This window comes from Vidua chalybeata, chromosome 8, assembly GCF_026979565.1.
Source record: "Vidua chalybeata isolate OUT-0048 chromosome 8, bVidCha1 merged haplotype, whole genome shotgun sequence".
Classification (NCBI taxonomy): domain Eukaryota; kingdom Metazoa; phylum Chordata; class Aves; order Passeriformes; family Viduidae; genus Vidua; species Vidua chalybeata.
Genome location: NC_071537.1, coordinates 8,553,105 through 8,576,340, shown reverse-complemented (window position 1 = coordinate 8,576,340; position 23,236 = coordinate 8,553,105). Strand labels below are relative to the sequence as shown.

The 23,236-nt window shown below is 43.0% G+C and overlaps 2 protein-coding genes across 8 annotated transcripts in view; one reads left to right on the top strand and one right to left on the bottom strand.

The window, feature by feature from the left end:
- On the top strand, positions 1-23,161 carry HABP2 (hyaluronan binding protein 2). 7 transcript variants are annotated; one of them, XR_008432084.1, is made up of 15 exons: positions 1-126; positions 8,392-8,428; positions 13,361-13,489; positions 14,260-14,367; positions 14,788-14,904; positions 15,209-15,328; positions 15,987-16,158; positions 16,597-16,685; positions 16,794-17,025; positions 17,921-18,066; positions 18,396-18,530; positions 20,032-20,177; positions 21,043-21,243; positions 21,513-21,592; positions 22,227-22,397. XR_008432084.1 is itself a non-coding variant. In XM_053949376.1 (14 exons), the coding sequence occupies exons 1-13, from the start codon at positions 55-57 to the stop codon at positions 21,217-21,219; spliced, it is 1,680 nt and encodes a 559-aa protein (XP_053805351.1). In that variant the 5' UTR covers positions 1-54; the 3' UTR covers positions 21,220-21,243; positions 22,817-23,161. The 7 variants fall into 7 exon arrangements, 6 of the variants coding, with proteins under 6 accessions (XP_053805351.1, XP_053805356.1, XP_053805354.1 ...); XM_053949376.1 differs by lacking the exons at positions 21,513-21,592; positions 22,227-22,397 and adding an exon at positions 22,817-23,161; XM_053949381.1 differs by lacking the exons at positions 21,513-21,592; positions 22,227-22,397 and adding an exon at positions 22,707-22,792.
- NRAP (nebulin related anchoring protein) overlaps positions 22,707-23,236 on the bottom strand; it is a 47,737-nt gene continuing 47,207 nt past the window's right edge. The window contains exon 42 of the mRNA XM_053949375.1: positions 22,707-22,876. Within this exon, the coding sequence (XP_053805350.1) occupies positions 22,775-22,876 (102 nt within the window). The 3' untranslated portion in view covers positions 22,707-22,774. The remainder of the gene's footprint in view (positions 22,877-23,236) is intronic.

Below are 23,236 nucleotides of genomic sequence, written 5' to 3'. Positions count from 1 at the left end.
GCTTGTCTTAAAAATCATAGGCAAGAAGAAAAAGCTAATTTCAAGATAAAAAGAATGATGGTTAACAGTGCTTTGATGCTTCAGGTTCTTCCAGTGGTTATTCTCCTAGGGACCACATGTTTGGGCGTGAGTATGTTTTTATTCTCCTTTTCTTTCTGTGTGCCAGCTCTGCTATATCTGCATTTCAGGCCACTGAGGTGACCAAGTTAATGCAACCTAAGAGGGAAGCCCCATGGGTTTTTTTGAAGCAGACATCTACAGTGTCAAGGAATGGCTCTTCTGGGTACACTGAGTGGCCATACCATTCCTGGTGGTCTGTGGTGGGGAGTGTGGTCTCTTCCTGGCCTTGGGCACTAAGAAATGCTCCAAAACCTTGGCTGCAGCATGGGCAAATCATCTTAAAATCATAGAATGTTTTGGGTTCTAAGAACCTTAAAGATCATCTTGTTCCAACCCCCTTGCCATGGACAGGGACAACTTCCACTAGACCAGGTTGCTCAGAGCTCCATCCAGCCTGGCCTTGGGTATTTCCATGGATGGGGCATCCACCATCTCCCTGGGCAACCTGTGCCACTGACTCACCTCCCTCACCGTAAAAACTTTCTTCCTTATTTCCAGTCTTCATTCTGAAGGGACTAAATGTCTGATTAAGCAGGTCAGGTAGGCCCTGCCTTGGCAGTTTTGCAAACTCTTCTGTAAAAGGTAGAATATGTTTTGAATGACTGAATTATCGTTGTCGCTAACGTGGGAGGAAGGTTAATGGCAAAATATTCACACAGCTAGGGGTGACCAGAGCTCTGCTCTGGCAGAGCTTGATATACTTTCTTACATCTATTCATCTCCTCTTTAAAGAAGACTGGAAGAATGACTTGTAATCAAAGGAAAGTTAAAAGTCGGTTTTAAAAAAATTTCTTTTGTTCTTTCAAGCAATCAAGTAGATTTTCTCTTGAAGGAATCTGAGGTTCTTTAAAGCATCTGCTTTCTTAGTGACTTTTCCTATGTGTGCAGGTTCACATTTACTGAAATGCATTGCAAAAATCCACATGTTGACGTGTTTAAATTGAATTCTTTGGGAAAAATATATAGTGAAGGTGTTTAATGGGGCATAGATTTTTTTAAGAAGTCTGGAATTTGAGATGAGTGATTTTCACAACTTAATAGAGTAATTAATAATTAGTGTATCACCAGGACCCATGCCACACTTGGTCCAGTATGCATGTAGCATCTTACTGAGAGGACCAGCTCTAGGGTGCTTAAATGCCAGTTTTACAGACTTTATGGGAACCCCATCTAATACAAATAAGTTCATCATGAATTTGGCAGTGTTAATTCACGCTCAGTTAGGAAGATGTGGGGCCAGTCTTAAACAACATGAAGTTTTGTCCAGATTTTTTCTGAAGAGTCCTAAGTGTTAGATTGAGTCAATGCTTTGACATTCCTAAGTTGACTTTGCTTTAAAAATTGCTATGGAAAATGTAGAGTATATCTCCCCCTGCCCTGAAAATTCATTAACATTGCTAAAATGCAAAAGCAATTCTGCTGTCACTGAAAAGCAGCACGACAGAATATTCAGCAGGCTAGTTTTTAATAAAACATGCTTTTTCTTCATAATTAATATAACAAGGTTTTCTGGCTTAGCACTTGGCATGGATCCCAGAAAAAAAAAAAAAAAAAGAGGGAATGAGTTGCCATGATGTGACCATTGCATGACAAACAAGTTATGAGAGGATATTTTTGTCTTAATGATTTGTCCTGAAGAAAAGGTTGCACTGAAATAGATTGAATGAAAAGATAATAGATGCTAAACTTTGCTGAAACCACAGAAAACACTCTTAATTCATATTTTCATCCTTTTCTAGAACTCTTTTTATTTTTAGAAGTTTTTATTAGTAATAAGATAATTAACAAATATTATTGGTGAAATATAGCAGAAGTCAAGCATGGGTTTAAGCAGTAGTTCATGCTGAGTCAGTCACAATAGAACAAGAAAATACTTGGACATTCATGGATCTGGCAGGTTTGGAGCAGAATCCTAGGACAAAAATTTTCATTCAGTTCTTTCACACTACCTGAAAAGAAGCTGATTCCATCTGCATGAATCCAAACTATTTCCATAAAAAGCATAAAGCTGCATAGAGAGCACAGAATTTGGTCCTTTACTTTAGAATATGTGATGCAACTGCACCAACGATTGTCTTCAGACCTGGCAGGTCTTCTTGGGTTGGGTTTTTTTACCCCTGCTTTTCATTGCACTTCTGCTCAGCAAGACACTGCAGTAGAAATGTGCCTGCCATCAAGATATTGTATTGTTAAGTATTCCTTAATTAGTCAAAGAGAAAGCCAAAGAACTCTGCTGCAAGTGAGCTGTGTATCCTCAGTTATCCAGACATGTATTGAAGCAACTTTTCTGGAATGCACTGAGAGCTAAATGACATGCTGAAATGTTATGCTGAGTTGGGCTAGAGAAATCTGGAACAGGACAATGGGAAGTAGGATCCCACAAAACTCCAGTGACAGCTCTTCCTGTACACCAGGCTGCAGCTCCCACTTAACAGTGTTCTAAAGTGATTCAGCACATGTTTGCAGGAAAAAAAAAAAGTAATTTTTAAATCTACTGGTGTTTAGATCAGGCCTTTTCCTTGTATCAGATATCCCTGCAAACTCACCGTCCCTGGCAGTGGGGAGGAAGACTTGCAAGGATCAGAGTAGCAGAGGTGTCTCTTCACTGAATATTTTGGAACTTAAAAAAATTGATGTCCACTTAGTTGTGATGGAAAGTGTTTTGAAATCATGAGCCGTGCTCAATCCAATAACCAAGTGCACTTAGTAGTGGAAAGGGAAGGATAAAAGTATCACATTAAGATCAAACAATTGCAAAAAAGAAACCGTTATCATAAGGGCCTATCTCCCTCTTGGCCCACAGAACACAGGATACTGTTGCCAGCAGTGCAGGTCTTTCCTTGCCTCAGGCACTTGGAGACCAACATTTCGGGGCGTTCCAAAGTCAAGTCTGTCTGACATCTTTTTCTAACCCCCAACGGATCCGTTCCTGTTGTAAACTCCCACTGCTGCTTCCCTCACCCTCACCGCAGGGCTGCACCGCGCACACAGGGCTTCACGCTGCGCTGTGTCGATCACCGTGAAGAGAAGCGAATGCTGCCAAGCCCTCCTGGATTTGTGGCCCATCAGGTGTAATGCCCTTCTGCAGTGCTCACCTAAATTTGCCTGATGCGGCAGGAAAGCAACAAAGCCCTGGGAGCGCCCCCAGCTAATTTTGCACCGCGCTCTCAGAGAGGGAAGCGTTCCTCGCTGACCCCCGAAGGCAATCAGCTTATGCCCTGCAGCATGCAGGTTGATATCCCGTGTAACTAAAGGGACTTAATGACTTTGCATAAGCTTTAAGTCTAGCAGTATAACCTGCATTCCCAGTACTGGCTGCAGGAGTGTTTGATAGCACAGGCACTCGTGTTAGTGTGACTAGCTGGCTCCTGCAGCCCCCTGAAACACATTTTGTAGCCTCCCGCGCCGTGGCATCCAAAGCTGACCCCATTTTTCACCTGGGAGCACGAGTGCACTTCGATCACCAGTGAGCTTTGAAAACATCCAGCTGCTACCAGGCTACGTCTTACAGAGCAAAGATTAATTTGGAAACTTTGATCTCTTGGAAAACAGGAGCAGGTAACTCCTGAGCAGAGGACCAAGCTGGTTTCAGCAGCACCTCTGAAAGATCTTGCTTTTTTTTGGATCCCTGCGGGTTTTGTATCAGGAGCTACCATGGGAAAGGTTCACCACTAAATAATCAGCAAAATAAAGATTTTAAGTGTGAACTTCTCTGGGTACTCTGGGACTGGTTGATAAGGAACACACCATTTACTCTGATGCACAAATTGCAGTTTAGTGTGGAGGCAGGAGATGCCTTGTTAGCAGAGAAGTGAAGAAGTGAAGAGGTTTTGGTGGAATCCTTTCAGAGAATAGTTTCCCAGGCTAAAAACACAACATGTGTTGCATGTGTACTCCAGATGATAATATGCCCTGCTTTCATTATACTGCAACCATGGCCTTGGCTGAGAAATACAATGTCATTGCTGGAAAAGCCACTTTCCCTTGAAGTTCAAAGACTGTCACTACCCAAGATGGTTGCAGGCAAAAATCTGGCCGATTGTAAGAGCATCAGAACTGTCGATTCCCTCCTCCTTTGGCAAGCAGCCCAGACAAAGGTTCCTACTGAGAGCTGTCAGCAGGATCAAGGGGTTCACTACGAGAAGGCAGTAGCTGTGTCTGCCCTCGTGGCTCCTTCATGGCTTGTGTCACTTGTGGATGGAAGTTGATCAAATATCTATCTTCATCCTCCAGTTCAACCCCATCCCACCTCCTTCTTGGCTGCAAAGCTGTGACTGCACAGATGAACAAATGAAAGCATAATCTTTGTTTTTCTGCCACAGAGCCCACTTCGTGACAAGTTGCAGGAGAAATTGCAGGACTTAATGCAATTAAGTGAATAAGCCAATTCCTACCAATGCAGTTTAATACTGGAATTCCTGAAGTGCTTTGTTGCAGTGTCTGTGTATGTGTAGACCTAATTTTTGTCCCTTTTGCTAGTCTGCCATGCAAGCTTGAGTGATTGCACTGTTTTCTCTGGAAGTCTGTTTTACGCACATGTAAATTCACAGCAAAACCCTGGGTTGTCACCTTTTTCCTCTCCTCCACATGCTTTGGTGTTTTAGTGATTCATTTTTATTATAATAAGAAGTAGCAATGTACCCAAGACACAATAAATAGTTCAACTGGAGAATGGTCTTTGCAGCCGTAAATAAATTCCCTTGAATTTATGGCCAAATCTTTCTGGGTTTATTCAGAAAGAATTGCTAGAGATTAACTGGACATTTTTGTCTAAGAAAGAGCCATAGGATTCCATCCTGAGATAAAGAAAGCTCATGGTTCTGTCATTCCTGTTTGAAATCTATTACATTTCATTAGTCTCTCTTTCTTAAGGAGTTGAAATGGAAAAATTGCATGTATCATGTATGTGCAATGTAATTAGTACAAAATATATTTAGCAAAATTTTGGAGGTTCTTTGGAGGAATGACAGTTTAGTGAAGTGCTAATCATTACAGTGACAAAATACAATAAAGGTCAGGTGAAATTAGGATATTTTGAATGCCACAGTTTTTTTTCTAGGAGACCTATAAAGGTAGTTGGCTCCATAGTCAGCAGTGCACTGTACCCATGTAAAATGTCTCTCCGAGCTTTTTTTTTGTTTTTACTGTTTGGGGGTGTTTGTTTGTTTGTTTGTTTGTTTTGTTTTGTTTTTTGGGGGGGGATGGGTTTTGGGTTTTTTTGGGTTTTTTTTTGGTTTTTTTTGGTTTTTTTTTTTTGGGGTTTTTTTTTTTTTTTTGGGGTAGGGTTTCTTTTTTATGAGCCTGAAGTAGTAAAATTTAAAATTGCTCTCTGCAAATTCTTCCAGCTCTGTCCCTCATCACTGCAGAGCTGCTATGAACAGAACCCAGTGATTTTGTTCCCTCTTGAGAGAGCACACAAAGTATCGGTGTCGAGCTGCAGCAAGGAGACCGTTTGGTGAAACCAGCCCAGGGTCTAGTTTCTTCTCCTCCCGCCCCCCTTCCTTTTGTTCAAATCCTGCTCCTCCTTGGGCTCAGTGTTGCACCTCGTCGGAAGGACAAGATCCTCCTCTGCTGGCCACGAGCAATACGGCACTGCAGGCAGGAGGCCCTGCCTTCTCTGCCCCTGCCTGCCTCCCTCCTGCAGCCCCCTCCTGGACCCCCACCCTGTGCACCCTCCTGACAGCCTTCTTCTGTATCCATGTCTAACATCCTGCATCCCCCATCCTGCATCCCACATCCTCTCCTGGAGGGGATGAAGGGGAGAGCTCCAGCACACAGGAGGGAAGGGGTGAGCTCTTCCTCCTCCTCTGCTGCACACCACCATGGCAAGCTTCACGCCATGAGTCAAAAAGCTGAAATTTGGCCCTCTCCTGGCTGGCTAGCAGGCGTGAAAATGCTTCAAAACCAGTGTGGTCTGGTGAGTGGTCCAGGGGACCCCAGGACAGAGGAGAAAACTCTCCATGCTGAGAAGTCAGCTCTGCCTGAGGTTATGTCCCCTGTGGCTCTGCTGCTGCAGCTTGTGACAGGCACACGAGGAGGGAGAGCTGCAGCACGGAAGGAGATACAGGAGCCTTACAGTAAAGATTGTGTTTAACTCCTCGATTCTTTCTGCTGGGTGCTCCAGAAGCCTTTCTTCCCAGTAATATTTATACTATGGCAGCAGACAGAGGCTTTCATCCAAAAGCAGGAATCAAAATCTGGGACTCAGTCACCAGCCACCAAGCTGAAGGATGATACTGTAAACCTGCACAGTGTTGAGGGCACTGCTTTATTGCAAGAGGGAGTTTAGGGTACCTGCCTTTCTGTGGTCAGCCCTACCCATGTTTGGACAGAGCAGCAGGTGGATAACCTGGGAAATAAAGTAGTGTAGTACAATGCTGCATCTCTCATCTTTCCTATTTCCTTGGGGTATGAGCATTGTGAGACTGTCATCTCCACCCTACAGCTGGGGAAACTGAGGCATAGAACAGCCTGGTGCACCTCACTCAGCCTGGGCTGAAACCCTCTAGCATTCCCTGGGGTGCCAAGGGCTGCCCCCAGTGCAGGGGCAAACTCACTCAGTCAAACTTCTCAGAGCCAAACCCCTTCCAACCCCATAAGGCAAACACCACAACAGGGCAGCACTAAGAGCTGGAGAGTGAGATTAAATGTTTCTTGCATCATCCTGCTCCTAGTGCTGCTTCCTTGTTCTTTGTTTCATCTGTTCCTCTAAAAGAGAGGAGTACACTTGCAGGGTTTGTTTTGGTCTGTGTTTATGGGTGAACACTACCACTAATTGTAAATGGAGCAATTAGACCTTTGCTTTATGTGGTCTCCATTGGGGTCTGGCAAAGGATCTGACAAATGCTGTACCTGCACTCAAGAAACATATACACCAAGGACAGAGCTTTTACAGCCTTCTCATTTACCATCATCTCTGCACTCATTCAGGAGAGGCAATTGTGTGAGGATGTGTGTCCTTCCAGCTGCAAAGGATTTAGTTCTGTACGTGTGTGGCTCACTCAAATGCACCTGGGAAGGGGCTCTGCTGAGTGGTTCAGGGGACATTGCTCTCATTAAAGTCAGTGGGGAAGGGGAAACTGGAGTTTCTGTTCTCCCTGGCTCAAACACAAGAGGGATGCAAAGGTGCCTGAAGCAAAAGCTCATTTATATATTCCAGACAATATTCACAAATGTGAATTCTGAGCTTTTTATTTTGTCCTCTTTCTTATTCATTGCTTCTGATTCATTTGTTCTTAGTCTCAACCAGCATTACCTATGAATGTCTTTCTTCTCTATATAATGTGTGACTAAACAGGGCGCATATTTACAGTTAATTGTATCTGTAGCAATGCATAGGTGCGCATAATAATTGCGTGTGTACGTATACTGTCTTTACTATGTGTGTTAAATTGTTTGGAAATACATTTTATTCCCTAAAATTATGTGAGGGATGAAGAATAGCAGCTTCAAATCTCCTTCATACCCACTGTTAGCATGTGTGTCCTCACTGCAGGTGGGTAATCCTGTCCTCAGCTGGGATTTAGAGCAAGAGGAAAAGCAAACGGAAATTGTCACGCTGGGGACGTGTCCTGGTGTAGAGTCAGTGCCTTTCTTTTCAGAAAAACCTCACTCACACTCTTCAAAGGCTAAGAGCTGTTTTCCTTCTTCTTCTGTTCCCTTTTGTTGCTTGCCCTTGATCATGAGCCAAACAGGAAAGGCTGGAGCCCCACACTGGAGGTGGGACACATGGCATTTCCTCCTGGAGAGTGCCAGAAATATTCTCCTACATCCAAAGACTGTTGACAGCCTTCCAGCTCAGGGGTCCAGGTCCCACTGGGTGCACCAAGTGTAAGGTCCTGGGCCCTGCTGCACTGCCCAACATCCGCTCTGCCATGCCTGGGCACCTCCCAGCCTCTGCTTTGGCAGCGAGCTGGAGCACGGCCTCTGTCAGCATCTCAGAGAAGCTGGACAAATAGCCAGTGTGCCATCACCTCATAAGCAAAGAGACAACTCATTCAGGTCAGGTTTGCCCCAAATCAGACCAGCCCAGCAGTTTAGGCAGTATGTTTGGAAAAGCCAGACCTCTCCCATGGGTTGTTGACATTTTGTTACCCTTTTCAAAGAGCTCTTAAAATCTAGGTCAGTTAGCTCCAAAGTGGGGGTGGGAGGAACAGCCTTATCTGGATGTCCAGCACTAGAGGCAAACAGAATCTTTGTACTGTAAGCAAAGCTCTGTGCTGCCTTTTGCTTTATCCAGAAAATGACGCTGACCTTTATTATCTCATGCAGGCTTCTCATTTTTCCTTCTGGGCCAACGTGATGGAAGGTAAGTGATTTCAGTTTCTTCATTTCAACTTCTGCCTGCCACAAAACCGAGAGGCTGGCAACCTGGTTCATCAAGACCCTTCACTAGTGCCCAGTGCTGAATTATATTAACTTCATAGAGAGCCTTGCTGTGCTTAAAATATGGTCTATGATCAAGTAGAAAGTCTGTTTGACTTTGGACAAGTAATATGGTGAGTGCTTTCAGACCCCCACATGTGCTGTGTCAATGCAGGAGACAATGCTGCATCATGTCCCAGCCAGGAGCGTGTCAGACACACTGGAGACAAAAACAGAGGTACAGCAGCAGTACCAACGTGCAGCTGATCACAGGGTTCCCCTGGATCACACCTGGAACTCTCAATTCTGTCCCAAACCAGGACTTTTCTGCCATTCTCTGTCTTCTTCTTCTTTGGGGACTTGTGGGTGATACAGTGAGCCATGGTCTGGAGGATAGGTCATGGTGCAAACCTCACAGAAGGATAAGCAAAGAGCCTAGCTGGGGATCAAAACTGGAGGTCAAATAAATGAAGGCTGACTTTCCCGTGCAGTATGCAACTAACTGTGGAACTTATCCCTGCAAGGCTTAGTACCAAGTGCTAGAAGATTCAGAAACAAGCCCATGCAAGTAAAAATCGTTAAAGGCTGTGTCGCATTCAGATGTTGATAAGGGAAAAGCTGTGATGAATATTGTGTGAGGATGTGTAGGATGTGTGAGGATTTGTATACCCTTTCACAGCCTACGTAGTCCATGTAGAAGATTATGGTTTTATTGATAAGTTTAGTATTTTTGCAGGTAAGCCCTGCCCTTTCTTTTCTTGATTTCAGTGGCTGTTAGACCTGAGTTTATAATGCAATCTAATTAAATAGTATAATAATTTTGCTCCTTTTCCTTCAAAATAATAAGGTGGATTTTAGTATGCACTCATTATTCATCTGCATTCCTGTTCATTCCAGTGGTATTTGGGCTTTCAGGTCAGACCAGAAATCTTGTCACTCATACAGCAGTGCCCAAATCAGTGTTGCTGTTCTAACAACCTGTGTGTAGAAAACAAATTTCCAAATCATTTTTATGTCTGAGCTCAGTATTTGGGTTCTGCAAATATTTGGCCACAGTCATGCACTTTATTCAGGGTTTACACAGCCTTATGCAAACTGGTTGATTTGCTTTTTGAAGGTAGCTTATCCCTTTAACAATTTCTTAGCTCATTCCCTGCCTTATGGTGTATGGTCCTACATCAGTCCCCCCACGGTTCCTACAATCTCCTACTCCCCATCCCCCTTAATGCCTCCACTCCTTCAGCCATCACGATTCCCCTTCACCCCACATCCATCCCTCTGAGGAAAAAAGTGCTGCAAAACTGCTTTTAAGTAACAGCCACAAAACTATTTGAAAGGCTTTCTGGCTTTGTTGTTAGCTGGTCTCCCTTCTTTCTGAAGCTGCAGCTACTCCCAGCCACAGCCCGCTAGGAAGGGAGGAAATACTGTGAGGTCTCATCTCTGCAGAAGTAAATGTGGAATATCTCATTATTTAAAATACAGCCTCATAAAAATAAGACTGCAATAATCTCAGAGCTGGGGACAAAAAGTATTTAGGGGGGTGGTAGGAAAACTCATCCTGCTTAAATTAGGCCAGATTTCAGTCAGTCTCCAGAGGTTCAGAGAGCTTGAATAAATGCTGGGTACTTTCTGGCACTCTTGATGTGTGTTGGCAATAGGCTTTAACTCTGCTCATCACTCATCTTGACAACTGCAGTCCAACAAAGTTACCTTGCAATTCAGGTCACCCGATGGCATCCTAATGCATCACTTTCCCACTTGGAACATTAGTCATCACTTGATCCAGGGAAGGTTTTGAAAACAGTGTGACTGTCGGCATTGGGGTATCTGTTCCCTCCGTAACAGAGAGCCCGTGTCAGCTAATGAACAAGGGGATATTGATCAGAAATCCATTGCTTGATTGACAGCTCTTGGCAATGTGAAAAACTGCAGATGAAAGCTTGCACAGTTTAAAAGATCACCCAGACCTCAAAGCTGATTTGAAGCTTTAAAAGTCAATCTCTGTCTATCAATTATGGGGGGATTTTTTGTACTACACAGAGGAAAGTTATTCTTTGAAAATTTGCATGCAGGATGTCTAATTTAATTTCATGTAATAGTCACATTTCAGTGACAAATGTCAGATCACTGCTTTTTTAAGCATGTTAAGGTTTTCCAGCACTTACAAAGAACGAACACTCTGATTTAGTAATATGTTTAAATCAACCAGTGTATCAGACTTTGTGCTTTAATTATGTGCTCAGATAAAAAAAAGTGTTGCTTTTGCTTTACTAAACCTATGGCTTGTTATGAATAATTTAAAAAAATGGAATGGGAGCACTTCTTAAATAAGAGATGTGGAAGCCAAATAGTTATTTAGTGTCAGAACAGTGATAAATAAGAAGACATCTCTTAGTTTGATATTATATGCCCCAGTGCGGGTTTTCTGGTCTTTGTTTTTCACTGCTTCATGCAGCTGGAGATGACATGGAACAGCTGGGAGATGGGAAACATCACTCATGTGACCTGTAGGAGCTATGTCTGTTTCTCAGTTTCATGAAGAAGGATAGCAATGGGGAAAGCAGGGACACTGGTCATTTCTCAGATATGGTGCACTCTTACATCACCTTGGCTGGTCTCCCAGACAGTAACCTCAGCTTCCTGATTCCCAAATCCACATGGGGGACAGGGTACCCAGTAGGGTTTGCTGATGTCTTCTGAGCCCTTTCCACATTCACCCTGAACTCTATGCCTTGGCCATTAAATTTCTTGAGATGGTAATTACCAGCCCTTGAGGGGGTTGCTCAGGGTTGGCTGCTTTACCTCAGCCCTGGCTACCTGAAGCTGCCTTCTTCAAGGGCTGCTGGGTGCCCAACTTGCCTCAGGTGTGCTATAGCCTCTCCCAAAACTGCCCCATCAGTGCACATGGGGGATTGTGCCCCCAAACCTCTCAGAGCCACCACAAGCACATCTTGCAAAACATGAATTACATCTTGGCCATCTTGTTTACAGAGGAGATGAACTTAAAAATCATTCCTAACATGTCAAGTAATTACATAAGTGTGCTTAATAAATGATTAATCTGTTGCTGAGAAATCATGCCAAACAAAAATCAAGTGACAGTAGTGTCACTTAACAACACGCACAGAGCAGTTGGCTTAAAAACCAGGGTAGATGATTCTACGATGGCTTAGCTATTTGTGCTCATTCAGGGCACTAATTTTTTCTCTGTTGATTCAGAAGAGTCCTCACCAGCCTCTGTAAAGCATGCTGGCATGTTTGCAGTCTGCCTTTCGCAGTTGTCACTCCCCTGTTCATCCTTCATAACTTTTAGCAGGTATATTTTTCCATAAAAAAGGATACCCGATCCTTCAGACAGCATCTGTGGAATAAAAGCCAGCATGCCCCTCTAAGATTCTGAAAATAAACAGGGGATACAAAACCAGACTACTTCAGACAGTTCCCTCAACCTCAAGTCATTTGCAAAATCTCCTCTCCAACAAAGTGAACTTGGAGGCTGCATTTCAGGCAAAACTTCCTTTTTGTTTTTCTTCCTTAACTACATCACATTAATTTTAATTTTTTTCAGTGTAGACAATGTCCTTATCTTTCAGCAAGATCCTTCTGTTCCTCAGCAAGGCGTACACTTCTGCAACACTTGCACATAGTCGAGACTCAGCTCCTGTGGAAATAATGAGCTGAGGAAAAGGAGTCTTGACTTGACATAGCAATAAATGAGGTGAAACTTTCCTCTATTTTTTTTTTGTGAGAAACGAGAGTTGGCATGTAGGAAAAAAAAAAAAAAGAAGAAAAAAAGATGGTTCTATTTTAATATGAAATATAAAACACCCATTGTACAAACGTGAAATTTCTTTCTTTTTTTCAGAAGCAAAGAAAGAATAAAGATAAAGGCTGCAAGTGAATGAATGAGGAGAGAAAACTAAGATAATGCAGTCGATAATCAGTTCAAGGCAGAGCATTATCCATGGGGCCATCGGTCCAGCCCTAGGGGAGAGCTTTTTAAAATGTCTCTGTACGTAGCTTAGCTTTGCTCATTACCATAGCTTGTCTTTGAAACACTGGAGTGGCTTCCACTGGCAAGAGCTGTACCTGTGCAAGGAGCCGCCAGTCCACTTTAATCAAACACCCCCCTGCATGGCTGGCAGAGCCACGCTCCCCACGGGCTCTGGGGATCCTCTGGCTCCTGTTGGCCTCGTGCCAGAGATGGCCTCCTCAGCACGGGTCTGCAGTGCCAGGCCCTCACTGCCTGGAGGCTGTTTTGTGGCTGAGAAGTCACAAAGTTGTGCAGGTGCCTTGGGCCCTCTGTTCCTCCGATTGTTCTTGGGATGGGACTCTGTGTCCCCGCACACAGCGGGGCCCCTGTGCTGGGGAGGGCCCTGCCTCATTCTGCAGCAGCAGTGGTGATGGTCAGCAAAGCAGCTGGACAAAGAAAATCCCTTCTTCTTATAGAAACCTGAATGTCTTTTTGTGCTGGTACCAGCCTCATCATCTGCCCTGGCTGTGGTACCACACAGGGGGCTCCTTATGCTTTTGCCTGGAGAGCCTGGCCTGCATCCCCTCTGGGGCATCCTGGCTGTCACCAGAGGAGCCAACTGGGCAGCCAGAGCCCCAGTGCCCTCCAGGAGCATCCTCGAGGGCAGAACTGGGTCCAGCTGTGCTCAGGGTGGCCATACTGAGCACTAGGTGAGCTCTGCCTATGCCAAGGAAGAGCAGAACAGCGTCTTTGGTCCTCAAGATGGTCACTAAACCCACTGACATTCCAAATGAGCTGAAAGGGAAAAGTACTGTCTGTCTCAGGAATAACTTCTTTCATAACTTGTCTCCTTCCAATTTTAATTCCTTTGTTCTTTCACTCTCTTCTCACCCCTCCCTGCAGATGAGACTGATGACTATGAGAACTATTACTACTCTACAGAACCGAAGCAGGACCCCAGCCTCCAGCAGGAGCTCTCGGAGGAATTTAGCTGGATCGAGAGATCTTTAGGTGACATCTTTTACATGGAAGGTACCTGTCAGGAGTGGGCAGGAAGGCAAGGAAGGGGTAAAATCCCAGCCCTGTGCTTGAAGCATGAGTGTGGCAGTCCTGGCTGCCAGCCTGCTCTCGAAACGCCTGCATCAAAAGGATGAGTTAGGAGAATCGTTTGCAGTGTTCTTCTTTGTATTTCTCTTGTAAGGATTCTGTGTTTTATCTCCAGGTTTCACAGGATGGATTCTGATCATGCAGAACATTTCTGATTGCTACTACAAAAAAGCACAGGCTTATTTGTCTATAGACACTGTAAGATGTAATTGCTGTTTTCATGGGATATATGTTCTGTATTTATGCTAGTAACCAAATGTAGAGCAGGTTTCTTTTTTTTTTTTTTTCTTCTTCTTTTATCAGTCGCAGGGGTTTTATTTCCTTTTCATTATTTGTTTTGCCAAACTTCGGGAGAACAGGAAAGGATCCCAGAGATTGCTCAGGGGACTCAAAAGGAGAGGCAGGCAACTTGCCTATCTCTGCTCAGAGGAAGGGACTTGCCCCATTACAACTCTGTAATAGGGCAAGGGGAGTAGAGGATCTCCAGACCCAAAGCTATGAGCCACTTCAGCTTGGAATAAACTCTGCAGCAACTCGTACCACTCCTGTGAGTGCTGAGTTGATGCACAAGCACAGCACTTGTTACACAGGATGCTGTGCCCAGGAAGACAGACTCCTGCAACCACAAAATGCAAGAAGAAAAAGCAGGTGATGAAGGTTGAGAGGCTGAAAGACCTTCATCCTTACCTCTGCAGACTCATGCTCCTCCAACCCCTGCAAGAATGGTGGTATGTGTGAAGCCAGAGGAAGTGACTTCAGCTGTCGCTGCCCCAAGCCATACAGTGGGACTACATGTGAAAAAGGTAAAGGCTCTTTTGCTAACCTACACTCCTTATTTTGGCAGTTAATGCTACTGTTGCAACTTTATAAACCTGCTGTTTGCTGAGCTGAGTGTTCTGACAGCCCAGAGTAGCCATGTCCATAGTTCTTAGGACCTCATCCAGGCCAAAGTCTGTCTAAAGAGCATCCAGTGAAATAAACTTCAGGACTGCAGAGAATGCTCCTCTGTGCCCTGCAAGGTGGGCAGTCAGGAGTTGCTCATTGGTACCACAGATTTTTTGCCATAGATGCTATGAAAAAGAAGTGAGATCCCAAGTCCACATCTGCCAAATGAAAGCTTCCTTGGACCGTCAAGGGAAGGCATCTTCCCATGATCCCTGCAAGGGCATAGCTCTTGTGCACACACAAATGCTGATGATGTACTTTATGTGTGTTTTCCACAGTGGAGGACACGTGTCTGGAGAAGAACTGCCACTTTGGTGACTGCCTGATTATATTAACCCCACCTTATTTTAAGTGCAGCTGCAAGCCTCCCTACAAGAGACCCTCCTGTCAGCACGGTGAGCATTCAGCTGGGCACAAACTGTGGTGGGGACAGCACCATGGCCAGTCTGCAGTGGGAAATCACCCACTGCAGAGGGTGATCCTGCCCTAGTAATGCTGCAGCTCCCATCCATGGGCCTGGCCAGTTTGATTTGCAGGGTGGTGGTTCAGTCACTGGCAAAACCCCCATTCTACAAGATTTCATGAGAACTCAGAGCCAACAGGCTGAGTGGGAGCTCTCCCCAGTTTTCATTGGGATGCAAGTGGCTGTGTAGTGTTCAGCACATTGACAAGTCTGTTCTGTGTTTTGCACATTGACAGCATCCAAACAGTGCAGCCCAAACCCTTGCAAAAATGGAGGCACCTGCAAACGGAACAGATACAGATCAAAATTCACCTGCGAGTGCCCTGAACCTTTCAGAGGGAGATTCTGCGAGATCGGTATGTCACAGCCCCTCAGGGGGAGGGCTGAACCTCCAGGGAGCCAGGGGCTGGCTTCCCCCTGCTGCCAGACTAGCTGATGTGATTCCTGTAGCATCCTGTGGTGATCTCCTGTCACTGCTCCAAGAGCCTGACTACACCAGGGCACCAGGGACCTTGGAGAGAGGGTCAGAGGAAGAGGCTGACTTCTGCAGCTACTGCTGGCAAAGGGACTTGAAACAGTTCCCATCATGGTGTTTTCTAAGTGTGCTTTGGCAAGGTCCCACTGGTATATAATAAGTGAGGTCCAGAGGTCCTCAGAGGCTGCACATCACAGAGGGAAGAAATGTTGGGATTTTCTTAAACATTCAAAATCTGATGTAGTGAAGATGCCTGCCCAGTTGCCTGTGACTCTTCAGGCTGAGGGGACTGCTTCTGATGGGTGACATTTGAAGTCAATCAAGCTAGATGTTGGGACATTATTCTAATTTCTGGCCTCTGTACAATTTTGTTCCTACAAAATTACTTGTCCCAGCAGGTACTTCTGATCCTCCATAAAATGAATGTAGGGAGGGAAGGAAGGGAAGGAAGAGGAAGGGAAGGAAGGGAAGGAAGAGGAACCACTTTGAGCAAGGAACAACACAAAAGTCATTTTCATATAAGCATTGTCTTTCTACAGGACCAAATGATTGTTATGAAGAGGACTCCTCTACATATAGAGGTAGAGTGAACCAAGCGGAAAATGGCAGGACCTGCCTGCACTGGAATTCCCACCATCTCTTGGACCATCCTTTTAATGCTTTTATGGAGGATGCTGACTCATATGGCATTGGTGAACACAACTTCTGCAGGTAATATTTTGAAGAAGCAGCTGTAGAGGTCTGTATCAAAGAAATCCTTGAGGACAAACTGCTCACGAATTTAAGAAACTGATGGTGTTAAGATCTCACATCTTTTTAGACACTGCCTGCCCATAAAACACCAGAATGTTAGAGATGCCTTCTCTAACCATGCTGATATGAGGCTTCCAGAAGCTGCCCTCTTTGTTTTGGACCAGTCCCACATTTTTCTTATGGCTAAGATAGGGAATAGGCATGGGAATAGTAATATGGCAGTATGCCTCACTCAGGCATCTTCTTTGTCAATCTTATGAAATATTATCTTTGTTCACCTCCCATATGGGAACATGAAGCTTCCCCCTAAGAATCTTCAGCTCCTTCACTAATTTCACTAATTTCATGGAGATTTCCCCATTCCCACTGGCTGATTCTCTCAACTGTTCCCTTCAGGAATCCTGATGAGGATGAAAAACCCTGGTGCTACATCAGGAAAAATAATGAAGTGGATTGGGAATACTGTGATGTTTCACCCTGCTCAGGTAAAGAATTAGAAGCAAGTGATTTGGCAGCATGTAGGTGGTCTAGAGCAGCAGGTGACTCCGTGATATTAACTCTGCATTGTACATCTGCTGTCTCTGCCAATGCAGCTGAAGAGACCCCAACAGAACCCCCTACAGACCCCCCTGAAATATTCCAAACATGTGGACAACCAGAAGTTCGTAGGACACTCAAGAAGATCTATGGTGGATCCAAGGCTACACCTGGAAAACATCCCTGGATGGCATCTCTGCAGAGACAGACTCCAGATGGGAATGAACATTTCTGTGGTGGAGTGCTAATTAAATCTTGCTGGGTTCTTACTGCTGCACACTGCCTTGAGTAGGTGCATGTCCTACCATTAGGGTAGATAAATGTATAAAAATCAAGATGGTTAGTGAAGGCAGCTTGGTATCCAAATTATTTGCAATCAAAATGATTGCTAGGAGTCAAATTGAAAGGGAAACATATGTGGATAGAAAAAGAAATGAACGCATGCAAAAAAGATTTATATACTTGAAAATGGGAAATAACTGAAATAACAAACTTAGGCTCCACTCAAACAAAATGAAGTTGTGTGAGAGGAAAAAAGGAGGAAAGTAGGAAGATTTTGCGATGTGTAAAAGAAGAACTCTATGTAAACCTCAGGAGATATTGGGATGCCATAAGCAATCCCAATATCACCTATCACATCACCTATTACATCAGAATTAAGTTCTTCAAAACAGTCAAAATATGCACTTAGTTTTATTTTTTTTTTCTGTGTCAGCTAGCTTAGACTATTACATTCCCTTCAACATTTGTACTGAGTCAGTTGGAAACCACCACCCTAGGAAACAGGTAAATTACACACTGGAAATAATTTCAACACATATGATTTTAAATATGCTCAGACAATGGCAAGCAACTCTACTCCCATGGCTATATGAGCTGCCACTCATCATCACTGCCACCGTAATAGACTGTGCACACTGCTACTCTGCCCTAAAATGCAAACAAAATCATGTACATGCAGCTTTAAATCACTTTATTTCATGATTGCAATAAGTTAAGAGCACAAGCATTTTCCAATACCACTGCTTTCCTATCTAAGCCTTCCTATAATGATTTTAGGAAATCTCTGGCCAAGCTTTACAATAGGCAGAAATATCTTGACTTCTTGTTACTAAAAGTGCAGGTTTACACCACCACTGATATAAAATGTCTGTATATAAATTACTTTTTTTTTTTTCCCCAGAAAACTAACAACAAAGATCCAAGTAGTCCTTGGCAAGCAGAACCTCAAGAAGAAAGAGGATCATGAGCAAATATTTGATGCAGTGCAAATAATTTTACATGGGAAATACAGAGAGGAGAGGGGTGGTGCCCTATACAATGATCTTGGTAAATCCTTTATTTGATACTCTCGTGGCTCACCTCCAACCTTTATTGTTTGAAGTGCTTCTCTCCCACTAAAGCCAATGCAAAATTCTCATTGAGTCTATGCTCTGGAAATAATCAGGCCAAATTGTGATCTTGACCCGTTTGAATCCTGGGATGTAAATGGTGATGGGCAGGCAGAAGTCACTACTCAGGAGGAGCCAAACAATAGGAACAGGTCCAGCATAGGGGGGCAAATGCTGGGTTTATGCAGCTTGGCATGGTAACAACTGCTAACAATAGTTAGCAGTTAGCTAACAAATACTTTTTCTTATTGTTTATCTCCTCTCCAGCACTACTTAAACTGCAGCCTGTTGATGGTTACTGTGCAGTGGAAACAAAGTATGTGAAAATAGCATGTCTCCCTGACTTCTTCCTTCCTGCTGGGACCTCCTGCTTTATTTCTGGATGGGGTGATACAGAGACAGGTACTTGTGGGCTAACTGGATTTTGGTGGGTACTCCAGTGGCAAGGTGGGCTGCTACTTTCAGTAGCAATTGCCAGACCCAAGTGAGGATCTAGACACTAGTGAAACCAAGACATGGAATTAAAAAATAAAGTTAGCTAAACCATGCCCTGCAAATAACTCATTAGCAGAAATCTGCAACTGCTAAATCAACCAAACCTGTCAGAGTTCTGAAAAGATGCCTGGTGCATTTTTTAGCCTGCCATCCGTCTCTCCATGTCATGGTCTTATCTGAAGCCAGCTACAGAAGCAAGGCAGTATCAAGAGAGGCTACTGTATAGCTTGTGTGTTTCAAGACAGGACTAAGAAAGACAGGAATTTTCACATGGTTTTCCAGCCCATTGGGTCAGATAAAGCTTTTTTGGAAGCAGCATCTGAACCTTCAGATGAACTGAAAAATAAAAAAAAACATCCCAAGTTTTTCAAGTTCAACTAGCTCCATCCAAAACCCTTTCTTGCCTACAGTAAATCCTAAGGGGAGAAATTATTATGCTTAAAAAGAGATAATGGCAATTTTCTGAAAAATGCATTGTCTCATGTTTTGATTGATGTGTTGCTGTAAAGCAGAAGAAGGGAAATGTGTCACTGAGGCTGCAGTAGGTGTCCTAGTGCTTTGTGACTGAAACGGCCTGATACAGTACATGGGACCGAATTCTCCCTTCATATAACTCCCACTGAAGTCCACAAGAGACAAGTGTGTTCATTTGATCAGAATGCACCAACAGAATTTAATGGACATTTTTTTAAAAGTTCCAAATAAAAAGTCTCCCTTAAAAAGGGTAAGGGGGATTTTATGAGTTTTTCCCCCCAACAAAGAATATCAAGTACCCTGTACGTGTTCAAACTAAACGGCTGCTTCTTTGAGCAGAGCTATTATTAGCATTTCAGGAAATCACTGCAGAAATGGAATATTTCCTGAAACTCAAGCAGAACCAAACTTATAAACCACCTTTAATTATCTACAGATGTAGTACTTTGAAACTAAGGCTATTGCCTTTAGATGTCAAGTTATGTCTTTAGATTCACTGTAATTAATCATTGCCCTTAAATATTGTATGATTTTCAGTTTTCATCTGTTTCATTAGCTTGCATGTTAAAGCATCTAATAGTAGCAGTCTTAGAAGTGCTGAGCAGCTCAAAGTCCCATGGGGACCTCTGGGAGCTGCAGACAACCAGCACCTTGGAAAAGCAGGATTACACAGAGAGAGCTGATTGGAACCAAATTCTGAATACCTGACTTATTTAGACAACAACTCTGTCCTGAGTGAAACTTCAGGCTCCACCTCATTGGAAACTTGTCATTTTAGCCAGATAGTTCTTTCCTTCCCAGGCTAGCACATGCATTCCCTCTTCTCTTCCCTCATCCCATCTTTTTGCCAAGCAAGCTTGTATTTTGAATAAAATATAAATTACGACAGGAATGGGAAGAAAGTGACTTCATTGTTTTGGTGCACATCCCATAGGTGACCCATCCCATCAGCTGTTAGATGCCAATGTCAAGCTGATTTCACAAAGGAAATGCAATGAACCCAAACTACATGATGACAAACTGGATGATAGCATGTTTTGTGCAGGAAACCTTCGGAAACCTGGAATCGATTCCTGTCAGGTCTGTTGCTTTTTCTGTTTTTGAGCACTAATTTTTTGTGTAAAGAGTCAGACTGTGCAGAAATTTGGCAATGTGCTGCATATGTATCTGTTCTCACATCAGTGTATTTAAACAGCTTTTCTGCAGTACCTTTGAGCCATCCATCCTTAGAGCTAATATTGCCACTGTCACCTACAGGTGGATCTGTGGAATCAAGAGACTTGTGAGGCAGTTTGTCATAATAACCTGAAAACTTGCTCTTTTTTTCCCCAAATTTTGTTATGGCCTCTACCTCGATTCCAATTCTAATCTGATTTTCACTATCAGAGCTAAGGCTTGCAGGGAGTCAATATTGATGTTTCTTTACATTACAGCTAACACAAATGTGAAACAAGTTCATACTTATACCATTGAAAGGTAGGAAACAGTTTGAACAAGACTTCCTAATGTGCAAATTACCAATGTAAAGTATATTTTGCAATAGAAATCAGAAATGAAACAAAAAAAAAGAGCAAGCAACTCAGAATAAGGCTATTTTGAGATGTGTGAGACAGCTTGTTTTCATTAATGCCAGGGATCACATCTTTATCTTTCTGAGCTCAGGCTCTGAATTCCTGGTACTTTCACGCCTGGGAAATTTCATGTGACCTTGTCAGATTTATGTCACAGACTGGAAAAAAATGAAAACTTACATCCAAAAACTCTGCTATCATTTGACCTGGTCACAGAACTGCAAGTCCACTTAGGGGCTAAGCAGCATCTGATGGTACATCTGTTAGGAAAAAAACATCACTACAGCTTCAAAGTCTTGTGATGAGAGAGAAGCAGTCTGATTTTGGTTACTATTTTGCTTCATGCTTTGAACATGTGTGCTTTCCTTCATCAGGGAGACTCTGGAGGCCCGCTGACTTGTGTACAAAATGGCTCCTACTATGTATATGGCCTTGTGAGCTGGGGTGAAGGATGTGGGTTAAGAAACAAGCCCGGAGTTTATACCCAGGTGACAAAATTTACCAGTTGGATTAACGCTGCAATTCAGTCTTCATCAAGGTCACGTCATTAGGAGAGAGCTTTGGAATGACAAATGGTAAGATTGAGAGTTTTACTGTTTTTATTCATTCCCTAAATGCCTCATCTTTGATGAAAAAGATTACTGATATTTTCTCATGGCCTACATGGGACGTCCTTCAGCACCATCTTGAAAATAGCCTTAAGAGTGTTAGCGAGAATGTCAGTGAGAGTTTTTCTGTTGTGGGCTTTGAAATAAGCCCACATTTTGTAGCTAAACAAATCAGAAAGTAAAGCTACTCCATTTCTTCCCCAAACAAATCAAAGGCCTTGATATCATGTTTCTAGATCTGATTTTCAAGCCGTGAAGATTCTCCCATCTCAGCTGCTGCCAGACATTTCCTCTTCCCCTCATGCTTCTGTCTAAGGTGTGTTTTTTCTGAACTCACCAAAGCTATTGGTGCGTACTCTTAAAGTCAGTACCATTTTTCACACACATAAGAATCACCACGTGACTGAGTTTGCAAGATTGCAGCCTTTGGAATTTCCTGAGGAGGGAGAATCAGGCAGGATAATTATTTTTAAAAGCACTTTTGTGGGTAAATAAGTACAAATTTCATTAGTGATGCATTTCAGATTGAAAAACCAAACAAACTTTCAGTACTAGAATTATCCACTTTATTCCTGACTAGAGAATAATTACATGTTATGCTCCAGATCTACGATGGTTTATATGTACTTAACCAGTGAGAGCTAGTAGTACTAAATGCTATTTAAAAAATCTGTCTAAAGCCATTGGATAATCTGAGAGTTCTCATAAGATGTACCTGTCGAATTGTGTAATCATTCTGCCCGATGATTCTGCACAGAAATTTGAAAAACAAGGGATTGGTATTAAATCAGGATATAAAGAATAGACTTGTTTGTGAAGAGTCAATTTCTTAAAACAGTAATGTCACTCTCACTTGAATTCCAGAGTTTACAACCTTCTCTAAGCAGCTACCTAATCTGTCAATAGCTACCCCTACTGCAAAGAGTAATTCTGATTTTTTACTTTGGAAGGTTTGAAAAAAACTGAAGAACTGATTGTGACCTGAATTCATCCTGATAGTCTAGAACAGATTCCCTGATGTCTGCTAAAAGACCTGCCTTTGGCAAGTCAGTGATAACTTTTCTCCCACTAGCCTTTGACTTGTTCATGTCTTAAACCACCTGAATCTTGCTTTTGTACTCTCTTAGGTCAATGGTGCCAATATTCCAGGAACACAAAAATATCCAAAGTTTACATACATGGAATAAGAGTCACCTGATTTATTCATTACAAATTATTTCATATTCTACCATCAGTGGTACAAAGCTGAGCCTGCCAGTCATCTAGTACTAATTTCATTTACAGCTTTAAATAAATAGCAGAATCTGTAATACATTCAGTGATAAATCACAAAGTATCCACACAAAAAATAAAATTATCAGTTATAAATTGCAATGTTTTGTTTGCCTCTTAAAACAAAAATTCTTAAATGCATCCATTGTGTTTCCCAGAAAACTGGAAAAGCTACAGGATTTGCAGGACAAGATGAAGATCTATTTATGTTATGTCATGCTTCTGTTTACTTCTGATAAAGCTGCATTTGCCTTCTCTTGAATTGCAGAATTTCTGAAGCATCAGGATTGACTCCAGCTTGCTGAGATCCTTCTGTCTCCAACTGGTCCTGTAAAATCACAACCGAAAAAACTGTGAAACCTGCCAGTAGATAGGGGAGGGTTTTAACTATTATTCTATAACAATATTTTCATATTCAAAATTACACAACTGGCAAAAAAATGAGGAAAATCTAAATCACTGTTCTGCACAGAGCGAATTTCTGCTGTGGAGAAGTGCAAAAAATGGACCTGTTCATGTAAGTTAGATACCTCACATACCAAAGGACTAAATGTGCTCAAGTCCTAGTTTCTATTTTGAAATAAAAAGCAAATCAGCAAAGACCTGAGTTCCACATGGATTGCACACCTGTGGGTTTCCCTGGGACCATCAGGTCATTATCATACCTTTGACTTAAGAAGATACTGCC

Excerpts from the sequence above, each read along its gene's own strand:
- HABP2 (XM_053949376.1), top strand. The coding sequence starts at position 55 with ATGATGGTTAACAGTGCTTTGATGCTTCAGGTTCTTCCAGTGGTTATT. Across the intron at positions 16,159-16,596 it reads GGTGAACACAACTTCTGCAG|GAATCCTGATGAGGATGAAA; the intron begins GTAATATTTTGA and ends TGTTCCCTTCAG. Across the intron at positions 16,686-16,793 it reads TGATGTTTCACCCTGCTCAG|CTGAAGAGACCCCAACAGAA; the intron begins GTAAAGAATTAG and ends CTGCCAATGCAG.